We start from the raw sequence: 11542 nt of genomic DNA on the forward strand, positions 1-11542 counted from the left end.
AGAGGCTCGGGGAAGGGAGGCAGGGGGGCAATGCCTTACAAGGTCCCCTTGCGGTCACCATCTGAGCCCGCCGCCCAAAATAGCCCCCGGCGCCCGCCAGCCTGCCTTATGGCCGAGAGATGGCTGCTGCCTCCGAGCCCGTGGATTCGGGTGCACTCTGGGGACCTGCGCGCCCGGAGCCCTCTCCCACCCGCTTCCATTGGGTGCACGGTGACAACATCCGCGTGGACCCCTCTGGGACGCGGGCCACACGCGTGGAGAGCTTCGCCCACGGCGTGTGCTTCAGCCGTGAGCCCCTGGCCCCGGGCCAGGTCTTCCTGGTCGAGATCGAAGAGAAAGAGCTGGGCTGGTGCGGACATCTGCGTCTCGGTCTGACGGCGCTGGACCCCGCCAGTCTGGCCCCCGTTCCCGAGTTTTCTCTGCCCGACCTAGTCAACCTGGGCCACACCTGGGTCTTCGCCATCACGCGCCACCACAACCGCGTGCCCCGGGAGGGCCGCCCGGAGGCCGAGGCAGCGGCCCCCAGCCGACCTCCAACCCTCCTGGTGGAACCATATCTGCGCATTGAGCAGTTTCGCATTCCGCGGGACCGCCTGGTGGGCCGCAGTCGGCCAGGGCTCTACAGCCATCTCTTGGACCAGCTCTATGAGCTGAACGTGCTGCCTCCGACGGCGCGCCGTAGCCGCCTGGGCGTCCTCTTCTGCCCGCGCCCCGATGGCACGGCCGACATGCACATCATCATCAACGGAGAGGACATGGGCCCCAGCGCCCGGGGGCTGCCAGCTGCGCAGCCCCTCTACGCGGTGGTGGACGTGTTTGCTTCCACCAAGAGCGTGCGCCTTGTCCAGCTCGAGTATGGCTGTAGGTATCCCTGGGCAGCGACCCCTCCTGGCGCAGTGTGGGGACAGGAATCTGCTAGGGCTCGTAACCAGTGTGCTAGGCCTCCGTCTGTCCAGCACTAGTTTAAGAGTGGGAGAATCTAGCTTCAAATTACACCTCTGCTTGTGATCTTGCACAAGCCTCTACCTGGTTTTGGGCCTTGGTACCCATCTTGGCTGATGGATTAAGATGCCCTACAAGTTCGCTTTTAGTTTTGAGAATGTTTCCTGTATTCACCTAGGGCAGGGATTCTAAACTGATTTTAGATATTAGGGGCCTCTTTGAGAATTGTTTGCCCTTTTCTTAGAAACATGCTTGGCCGGGCATGGTGGCTCACACCTGTAATCCCAGCACTTTGGGAGGCCGAGGCAGGCGGATCATTTGAGGCCAGGAGTTTGAGACCAGCCTGGCCAACATGGTGAAAGTCTGTCTCTACTAAAAATACAAAAATTAGCTGGGTGTGGTGGCATGTGCCTATAATCCCAGCTATTTGGGAGGCTGAGGCAGAGAATCACTTGGACCTGAGAGGTGGAGGTTGCAATGAGCCGAGATCTCACCAGTGCACTCCAGCCTAGGCAACAGAGTGAGACTCTGAAAAAGAAAAAAAAAAAAGAAAGAAAGGAAGAGAGAGAGAGAGAAGGCAGGCAGGCAAGGAAGGGAAGGGAAGGGAAGGGGAGGGGAGGGGAGGGAAGCGAAGCTCAAGCCTGGGCAACAAAGTGAGACCCCTTCTGTACAAAAAATTAAATAATTATCTGGGCATGATGGTGCATGCCTGTAGTCCCAGCTATTTGGGAGGCTAAAGCAGGAGGATCGCTTGAGCCCAAGAATTGAAGGCTGCACTTCACTGACCACTGCACTTCAGCCTGGGTGACAGAGCAAGACCCTCTCTCTTTAAATAAAAAAAAAGAAAGAAACACGCTTATAGACTTGGGCATATTGGCTTCGAGGAAAAACAAACCCCAGACTGAGAGCTTTTTAATGCTGAGGTATGATTCATTATACCCCTGGTAAGCATTGTAGTTATACCTCTGATCACATTTCATGAATTCAGTGCACCAGAACCCTCTTTGTGCCAGGCCTGTACTGGAGGCTGCAGTTGCACAGGCAAATCAGACACTACTCCTGCCCCCAGAAGCTGCTAAGTGAACGGGGAAGGGATTGTGCTGTTATGATATAAACAGGGTTGCAGCTTTGTGATAGCCCTTGGGAAGAGGTGCTTCTCTCAGCCCCATAAACAGCTCCATGAAGCAGGCTGGGCCCAGAGAGCAGTAAGGACTTGCCCACATTTAATGGCAAAGTGGGGACCATGACCTAGATCTTCTGGGTCTTGGCCTCAGACCCACCCTCCAGTTGTTTGCCTTTCACAGTCTTCTTCCCACAGTGCCGTCCCTGCAGACTCTGTGCCGCCTAGTGATACAGAGAAGCATGGTGCACCGGCTGGCCATTGATGGGCTCCACCTGCCCAAAGAACTTAAGGATTTCTGCAAGTATGAGTGAAGACCCACAGCGCACCGGAGCAGAGCTGCATCCTGGGGCCTCAGACCTGTGGCTGGCTGGTCTGAAGTTGGCCATATTGCTGCCAACCAGGACCAGAAATAAACAGCCAATGCTGACATCTTGATCATTGGAAGGTCTCCTTGCCCTCCAGCCTAGGAGAGGCACTTCGTTTAGAATCACTGCAGGTCAGCAGGTCGGAGCAAGAGAGCAGGGGTTCCTAGGCTGGCTGCTTGTTAGAGTCATCTTAGGATACGTAAAGAGTGCTGGTGTCCCACATCCCATCCCTAGGGATTTGTATTTGATTTGTTGGGAAATTAGGCCTAGACATTGTTTTTTTGTAAAAGCTTCTCAAGAGATTCTCATGTACAGCCAGGGTTGAGAAGTATGTCCCTAGAATAGAGGTTCCAACTTTGTCATATATTATAATCACTTGAGGAACTTTGAAAAATACCAATACCTGGCCTGTAATCCCAGCACTTTGGGAGGCCGAGGCGGGCAGATCACTTGAGGTCAGGAGTTTGAGACCAGCCTGGCCAACATGGTGAAACCCTGTCTCTACTAAAAATACAAAAGTTAGCCAGGCATGGTGGCGGGTGCCTGTAGTCCCAGCTACTTGGGAGGCTGAGGTAGGAAAATCACATGAACCCAGGAGGCAGAGGTTGCAGTGAGCTGAGGTCTTGCCATTGCACTCCAGCCTTCCAGCCATGGTGACAAAGTGAGACTCCATCTCAAAAAAAAGAAAAAGAAAAATACTAATACTGGGTCTGACCCCAAGTCTTACTCTACAAGGCACAAAGCACTTGGCTCCTGTATTTCCATCTCTGGTCATTTGCCTCTATACAAATGACCTCATTTCATCCTCAAAACTTCTAATGAGATAGTGGGCAGTCATCAGACCCACTTTACATATAAGGGTATCAAGGAACAAAACTGTCCGGGTGACTCATCCAAGGTTAGAGCAAGAACCTAGAACACCCAGCTCCTGGTCTGGTGCTCTTTTAACCTCATCCTATTGTCATGTTCAGGTTCTAGAATGAATAGGTCAATGCTGTAAGGTGGGTTCCAAGTGTAAAGAGGAGGGTCTATGAGGTGACGTTCTAGAAGGGTGAAGAAGGGAGGATAGGAGGCAGATTACTATTCCCTCACAAACCGGGGCTCGGGGGAAGCCATGTCCTACTTCAGGACTCCACAAACTCATCCAGGTCCTCTGCCTTCTGGCCAAGGTGAGCAGGGGGTACCTGCAATTGGAGGGAGCGCTGCAGCTTCCCCTGAGAAGTTGCTTTCTGGCTCTGGGGAGGTGGTGGTTCTGCTGGGCATTTGGGGGCTGGCCCTAGAATCAATTCTTTTAGAAGAAAAGCCATTCCAAATGTCCTTGCCAATCAATAACTACCTGCTTGCTCACTGTTCATTAATTCAACAAACACTTCTCCATCACCTACTCTGTGTTGGGGACTGGGAGTATGGATATGAGTAACACCTAGTTCCCAACCTCTAGACAGTCCGCTGGGGCTGGTCTTTGTTACTCCCCCAAGCTCTGCTCCCATGCCCTGCCCCTCGGGGGCCCCTCCTCAAAGAGACCGAGAATAACGTTCCATTTCATTCCTGTCTCTGCAGGTGGGACTGCTTCTCCAGGCCTGTCCCTTGGCCTCTGTAGTCCTATAGAGCCAGTGGTGGTGGCCTCTGGCGGAACAGGCCCACTGAGCCAGAAAGCTGAGCAGGTGGCACCTGCTGCCCAGGCCTGGGGCCCAGCCCTGGCAATGCCACAAGCCAGGGGCTGCCCTGGGGGGACTAGCTGGGAGACACTACGGAAGGAATACAGCCGAAACTGCCACAAATTCCCGCATGTGAGGCAGCCGGAGAGCTTGGGCTGGGACAATGGCTACTCCAGAAGCAGAGCCCCCGACCTGGGTGGCCCCAGCAGGCCTAGGCCCCTGATGCTGTGTGGGCTGTCACCAAGGGTTCTACCGGTACCCTCTGAGGCAGTGGGGAAGGAGGCCAGCTCCCAGCCTGACATCTGCATCCTCACCCTCGCTATGATGATCGCTGGCATCCCCACCGTGCCCGTCCCAGGCGTTCGGGAAGAGGACCTGATCTGGGCTGCTCAAGCTTTCATGATGGCCCATCCGGAGCCAGAGGGTGCTGTGGAGGGGGCGCGGTGGGAGCAGGCGCATGCCCACACAGCCTCTGGGAAGATGCCACTAGTGAGATCTAAGAGGGGCCAGCCTTCTGGCTCCTGCTTGTAGATGGATGAAATAGCACCAGATACGTAGGGTGGCTTCTCTGTATGGTTCTTGGGCAGACAGGGTTGGGAGGAGGGCCTATGGCAGGGATGGGAATAGAGCTGGTGGTTGAGCCATTCTGACAAATTCCATTCCTTCATCAGGGACTTCCAGACCCTAAAGTTTCTCCAGATACCACTAAGACAGGAGATAGGTTTTGTCAGGTATATACAATGGAAATTATGTGAGGTAGGGGCCCCTGCTTGGAGAGTTGAGGCTGCTTTTATGTTTTGAAGACTTGATCAGATTTTTTTTTTTTTTTTTTGAGATAGGGTCTTACTCTGTCACCCATGCTGGAGTGCAGTGGCATGATCACAGCTCACTGCAGCCTCAAACTCCTGGGCACAAGTGATCTTCCCACCTCAGCCTTCCTGAGTAGCTGGGACTACAGGCACGTGCTACATCCAGCAAATTTTTGTATTTATTGTAGAGAAGGGGTTTTGCCATGCTGCCCAGGCTGCTCTAATCTGCCTGTTTTGGCCTCCCAAGGTGTTGGGATTATAGGCGTGAGCCACCGTACCTGGCCTACCCAGAATTTCTTCTTCTTTTTTTTTTTATTTTTTAGACACAGCCTTGCTCTGTCACCCAGGCTGGAGTGCAATGGCGCGATCTCGGCTCACTGCAACCTCCGCCTCCCAGGTTCATGCGATTCTCCTGCCTCAGCTTCTCGAGTAGCTGGGATTACAGGTGCCTGCCACTACGCCCGGCTAATTTTTGTATTTTTAGTAGAGACACAGTTTCACCATGTTGGTCAGGCTGATCTCAAACTCCCAACCTCAGGTGTTCCGCCCGCCTTGGCCTCTCAAAGTGCTGGGATTACAGGTGTGAGCCGCCACGCCTGACCAGAATTTCTTATATTAAGTCCTAGTCATGTGAATTCTCCTCTTGCCTTAAATTTTCCAGCATGTTGAAGGCAGATCATAGGACCATAGGCAAGGAAGGAAAATTAATACTTAATTGAGCACCCACTAGGTATGCCTGCTCTGTAAACGTACCCTGTGGAAATCCCCATTTTTACAGACAATCAGGTTGAGGTTTAGAGGGGTAACTTACCCTAACAAGACTCATGGCTAGTAAAAGGCAGAACCAGGCACAAAAATCAAGCAGGGAAGGAATCAACCAGGATTCACATGTTGTATAACACTCTAAAGTCTATTCTTTCCATGATATACCCTAAACTGCCTTCTATGGAACAAAAAAAAAAAAACTAGACAAGTGATAGAATATGCAGCATTCAGTTTTATTGACCCCAGGATAGGACAAGGAAAGAAGTTCAGGGAGCCTGGCTGAGCCAGCTCCCCAGAGGGGCCTCTTCCCCTGTAGGAAGCCTCCTAGCCCAGTTCACTCAAAGGAGATGGGTTAAGTGAGTCATTTCATGACTAGGGCAATTGCTACCACGCCCCAAACCTCAACCTGATGTTTAATCTCTTATCTTAGACCAGGGGTTGCCGTTATTTTATTTTTAGATGGAGTCTCTCCCTCCCAGGCTAGAGTGCAGTGGCAGCAGGATCTTGGCCTACTGCAACCTCTACCTCCCGGGTTCAAGCGATTCTCCTGCCTCCGTCTCCTGAGTAGCTGGGATTATAGGTGCCCGCCACCATGCCTGGCTAATTTTTGTATTTTTAGTAGAGACGGGGTTTTACTATGTTGGCCAGGCTGGTCTTGAACTCCTGACCTCAAGGGATCTGTCCACCTCAGCCTCCCAAAGTGCTGGGATTACAGGCGTGAGCCACCACGCCGAGCTGGATTGCCTGTTTTTATAAGACCTTTGAGCTAAAAATGTTTTTTACCTTATGAAAATGTTAAAACAAAACCAAGAATATGCAATAGAGACTGTATGTGGCCACCTGAGTAAACTAAACAGATAAGATCTGCTGACTCCTGTCTCATTGAGCTAGACACATGCTAGGTAGCAGGCCATGGTAGAAGAGAAGACCTTTGAACCTTGTCCTTATTCTAGAAGGAGGGCCCACGGAAATACAACAGTATAAGTGAGAGAGTGAGAGAGAGAGAGAGAGAGAGAGAGTGTGTGTGTGTATGTGTGTGTGTGTGTGTGTGTGTACAGGTGGATGTGAGTGTGCAGTGTGCACAGGTGCATGAGCATCTCTGGGCATTGAGAATAATCAGAGTTGGACCTGCTCATAAGGCCCAATCCAGCTGTCAGCCAGTTCCCGCAGGGTGCTGTACCTCCGCTCAAACTCCTCCTTGCTGCAGTGCTGCAACAGCTGACCCACCTCCTCAGTGAGGTGAGTCACTGCCAGGTGCTTATCCAGGGTCTCACTCCACTTGCTGCCCAGGATGCTGTCTAGACTGGTGGCACAGCCTGCCGTCCACTGAGCCGGCAGCATGTCGGGCTGGAGCACCTGGCGGCGGGCGCTGAGCATGGCTAGGATGTGACGGCAGGGCAGGTGGAAGGCCTGGTTAAAGTAGCAGCTGCAGCTGGCAGGGGGCTGGGGCTGCACCTTGTGGGTATCTTCCAGGATCTGTATGTTCATCTTTTCTGAGCCAGAGCCAATGAGGTGTGTGGATTTCTGGACCACAGCAAGCTCGCCCAGGCAGAGTTGGGCTGCTGGCCCTGTGCAGATGGCATTAAGGGAGTGCTGGATATGGGATTCTACCAGCTGCTCCACTTTGGGGCTTTCGGGGATGGTGTCTGAGGGGGCATGATTGTTCTGGGCACACAGGCCCTGGTTGAAGTTTGCCATGTCTGCAGAGTTCTGCTGCATGTAACGGAACAGAGAAGCCATACCTTGTTTCTCAGATGGGGTGGTGCCAAAGAACTGGCTGAGGATGCGGGTGGTGACCTCGAGGCTCTGGAAGTAGCGGCTGCTCTCAGCTCGACTTCTCCAGCGGTGAGCCAGCCAGATGCGGTCGTTGAGCAGCCAGTGTGAGTGAAGCTCGGGCAGCTTGGCTGGGGGGATGCAGTTGCTCAGAAGTGTGTACAACTTTCTCAGGTTGCCTGCTGTGGCTGAGCACATTGTGCTCTGCAGGGAGGTCAGGAGCAGCCTTTCCATGGGTCGTTCAAGGGACAGCTGATAGAACTTGGCCTGGAGGAACTTACAAATGTGGAAGGCTGAGAGCAGGACCTCAGCTGCGGGGAACTCCATGGCTAGGGTGGGCAGTGGAAGGAAATGGGGATCTACCAGGATGGTACAGACTCTCTCCCATGCTGGGTTAAACTTCTTGAATACCTGAAACATCTGGGCCAGGCCTTCAGTGTCCTCCTTGGCAGGGATGGCAAAGTAGACTGCTCGGGCAAGATGACCCTCCAGCTGCACCCGAGGTCCATCCACCAGGAAGGTATATAAGACCTTACCCCTTGGGTTATAGGTCCGGTGGATAAATAAGATCTCAGGGAAATGGTCAAAGATACTCTGCATAAAGCAGCTCTGGTAGTTGAAGGTATCTAACTGGGCAGTCTTATTAACCTGGTGCAGCAGCATAGGTGGGCTTGAGTCCTTAATCAGGAGCCCATTCAGCATTGTCAGGGCCATGGGGGAGATGGGAGATGTCCAAATGCCAAGGTCAAAATACTTTCTTTGCAGGGCAGCTGTCCATGAGGCTTTGAGTCTCTTAAGCTTCAAGTAAGTTGAGGCTTTAGGCTAGACAATCATTCCCAGATCTTTTTCCAAAGACGGGCCTATGGAGAGGAACAGAGGTTTAAGGAGACAGCAGGCACCTGGCTCTTCAATTATTCATCCACACAATATTTGTTGAACACTTACTATATGTCAGCACTGTTCTAGGGGAAGATACATAATAAACATGTGAATAAACATGTGAACAAATAAGCAAAAATATATCCAATAATGAAGCTTACAAGGACCATAAACCTGAGTAACATGTCAGAGAGTAAGCTGGGGAAGGGAGGGATACTTTAGTTAAAGTGCTAATGGAAGGCCTCTCAGGGGAGAAGGATGATATTGGAGCTGAGATCTAAATGATAAGAAGCTAGCTATGGAAAGATATGGTTACAGGGGATTTAAATAGGTACGGCCAGAGCTGCATATGGCCTTTTAAAAAAAATAGCATTCTGGCCAGGTGCAGTAGCTCATGCCTGTAATCCCAGCACTCTGGGAGGCCAAGGTGGGCAGATAACTTGAGGTTGGGAGTTCGAGACCAGCCTGGCCAACATGGTGAAACCCTGTCTCTACTAAAAATACAAAAAGAATTAGCCGGGCATGGTGGCCCATGCCTGTAGTCTCAGCTACTCGGGAGGCTGAGGCAGGAGACTCGCTTGAACCCAGGAGGCCGAGGTTGCGCCACTGCACTCCAGCTCTGGGTGACGGAGTGAAACTCCGTCTCAAAAAATAAAATAAAATAAAAATATGATTTTATATTTATAAATGACTGATCGGCATCCATTCTTTCCTTTGGTCCTGGTATGCATAAGACTTGAACTGCAATTGCTCCAAACTTGCTGTGTGATCTTGGGCAAGTCAGTGACCCTCTCTGAGCCTCAATCCCTTCCACCATAAAATATGGCTAACAAATGTACATAGCTTCTCCTGCCTCTACTATATCCCTCTTTTAGCAGCAATGGTCTATTCCAGCGTTTCCTCTATTTGGCCCCAGACCGAGTTACCGTCCTCATTTTACAGATGATAAACTAAAGCTCAAAGAAGCTAAATGACTTGCCCACCATTACTCTGTAAGTAGCTGAAAGCTGAGTCTTTGGTTCCGGATCCTGACCGCTGTCCGCAGTACCTGGGTCCAAAAACCAATAGAGAGGGAATACGGCCTTTGACCTCTCACCTCTAACCTGGGTGGGAGATGTGGATGTCTGACGTTCCGAGTCCGGCTGGAGCCGGATGAGAAGAAAACCTCCCTCACACCCCTTTGGGAGCTGTATGACGGCTGACTGCGGTGATCCACTGTCTCACACTTCCACCCCTTCAGGAATCACTCACCCACAGCCTGGCTCCGTCGCCATTTCTCCCTATTTGACCCTTCCTCCGACTCTGACTGACATCCAAACTCACCAACCACGGTGTCAGCATCGCAGTGACTCGGGCCAATGTCTGAGGAATTCACTTTCAGGCTTTAGCGCCATGGACCAATCGTAGCGCGAGGATTCGCGGGCGGGCAGTGTTGCCAGGGTTACAAGGGGCTCGCCGGCGGTAACCAATGAGAGTCTAACGATACTTGCATCTGGGAGAGCCGAGCCTTGAAGCTGGAGCTCTGGGGCCTCCCTTCAATTCAAAGGCAGAAAATGAAAAGGAAAATAAATAGCAATTTTATAGATTTTTTTTTTTTTTTTTTGAGATGGAGTCTCGCACTGTCGCCTGGGATGGAGTGCAGTGGCACGATCTCGGCTCACTGCGACCTCCACCTCCCAGGTTCAAGCGATGATTCTCCTGCCCCAGCCTCCTGAGTAGCTGGGATTACAGGCACCTGCCACCAAGCCCAGCTGATTTTTTGCATTTTTAGTAGAGATGGGGTTTCACCCTGTTGGCCAGGCTGGTCTCGAACTCCTGACCTCGTGATTCGCCCACCTCAGCCTCCCAAAGTGCTGGGATTACAGGTGTGAGCCACTGCGATTTTTTGTTTTGTTTTGTTCTGTGTATGTGTGTGTGTCAGACTCTAAAGCCCCTGGAGTTTAGGAAACAGTGCATATATAGTCGTAATGCATATTCTACCTTATGAGGAAACTGAGTTCCAGGTCTCAAATTCTACTGCTCCTTCGGGGATCGGGAGCCCAACTTTTAGAGCTGAGGAAATCCAGATCCCCTTAAACAAGCCAAAATTTGGCATTCACTAGCCCAACCCCCTCCAGTATTCTTCAGAATGGTGCCATGACTTATTTAGGGTCCTACTACACTAGTGGAAGGGCCTACTGACTGGTCTCTTGTCCTCAGTTCCCTTGAAAGATGGCAGACTTAGAAAGCTGGGTGTTTACCAGGCCTTGGAGGATTAAGTTTACCAACTAGCAACATCAAATCAGTGTTGGTACTTTGCATCAACAATGTTATTGGGCCGGGTGCGGTAGGTGATGCCTTTAATCCCAGCACTTTGGGAGGCCGAAGCAGGTGGATTGTCTGAGATGAGGAGTTCAAGACCAGGCGGACCAACATGGTGAAACCCTTTCTCTAAATACAAAAAATTAGCCAGGTGTGGTGGCACATGCTTGTAATCCCAACTACTCGGGAGGCTGAGGCAGGAGAATCGCTTGAACCCAGGAGGCGGAGGTTGCAGTGACCCGAGATTCTGCCATTGCACTCCAGCCTGGGCAACAAGCAACAAGAGCGAAACTCCATCTCATTAGGAAAAAAAGAAAGAAAGAAAAAAAAAAAAGGTGCTTACATAAACCTAGAGGGGAAATTTGGGATTAGAACAGGTCAACATGCTAATTTTTACAGAGGAAACTGAGGTCAAAGAAATTGCCCACAGCTCTCCAGCAAGTTGCTGCCAGTCAAGTCTAAGATTCAGGTTTTTTCCCCCACACCCTCCAGTCTATTTGGCCTCTTCCCGCTAGAACATAAGGCAACCTGAAATCAACCTTGAAAGCTTGGTTGTAGGAAGGGGGCAAGGTAAGAGGCAGATTGCTAAATCCTTGAATGTGAGGCATCAGGTTCTATTTGGCTCCACAACCCCATTAGGTTGCTAATACTGAATTTTCCTTTTTTTTTTTTTTTTTTTTTGAGATAGAGTCTCATTCTGTCACCCAGGCTGGAGTGCAGTGGCGCGATCTAGGCTCACTGCAACCTCTGCCTCCTGGGTTCAAGTGATTCTCCTGCCTCAGTCTCCCAAGTAGCTGGGATTATAGGTGGGCCACCGTGCCTGGCTAATTTTTGTATTTTTAGTAGAACAGGGTTTCACCATGTTGGCCAGGCTGGTCTCGAACTCCTGACCTCAGATGATCCACCCACCTCGACATCCCAAATGCT

The 11542-nt window shown here is 51.3% G+C and overlaps 3 protein-coding genes across 8 annotated transcripts; 2 read left to right on the top strand and 1 right to left on the bottom strand.

Annotated features, from left to right (window-relative positions):
- The first annotated feature begins 119 nt into the window (after window positions 1-119).
- On the top strand, window positions 120-2500 carry LOC105496463 (neuralized E3 ubiquitin protein ligase 2). 2 transcript variants are annotated; one of them, XM_011766905.3, is made up of 2 exons: window positions 120-861; window positions 2247-2500. In XM_011766905.3, exons 1-2 carry the CDS (start codon window positions 120-122, stop codon window positions 2288-2290), a joined length of 786 nt encoding a protein of 261 aa, XP_011765207.2. In that variant the 3' UTR covers window positions 2291-2500. The 2 variants fall into 2 exon arrangements, with proteins under 2 accessions (XP_011765207.2, XP_011765206.2); XM_011766904.3 differs by having other exon boundaries at window positions 2261-2500.
- Window positions 2501-2651: 151 nt separating this feature from the next.
- LOC105496460 (spermatogenesis associated 25) lies at window positions 2652-6544 on the top strand. The gene is made up of 2 exons (XM_011766900.2): window positions 2652-3599; window positions 3991-6544. Exons 1-2 carry the CDS (start codon window positions 3545-3547, stop codon window positions 4617-4619), a joined length of 684 nt encoding a protein of 227 aa, XP_011765202.1. The 5' UTR covers window positions 2652-3544; the 3' UTR covers window positions 4620-6544.
- On the bottom strand, window positions 5875-9807 carry LOC105496459 (zinc finger SWIM-type containing 1). 5 transcript variants are annotated; one of them, XM_011766896.3, is made up of 2 exons: window positions 9638-9807; window positions 5875-8295 (listed from the first exon to the last, which is right to left on the bottom strand). In XM_011766896.3, the coding sequence occupies exon 2, from the start codon at window positions 8147-8149 to the stop codon at window positions 6779-6781; it is 1371 nt and encodes a 456-aa protein (XP_011765198.1). In that variant the 5' UTR covers window positions 8150-8295; window positions 9638-9807; the 3' UTR covers window positions 5875-6778. The 5 variants fall into 5 exon arrangements, with proteins under 5 accessions (XP_011765198.1, XP_011765196.1, XP_011765199.1 ...); XM_011766894.2 differs by having other exon boundaries at window positions 9566-9651; XM_011766897.2 differs by lacking the exon at window positions 9638-9807 and adding an exon at window positions 9418-9549.
- Window positions 9808-11542: the final 1735 nt, after the last annotated feature.

The sequence above is a fragment of the Macaca nemestrina genome, chromosome 15 (genome assembly GCF_043159975.1).
Source record: "Macaca nemestrina isolate mMacNem1 chromosome 15, mMacNem.hap1, whole genome shotgun sequence".
NCBI classification, from domain to species: Eukaryota; Metazoa; Chordata; class Mammalia; order Primates; family Cercopithecidae; genus Macaca; species Macaca nemestrina.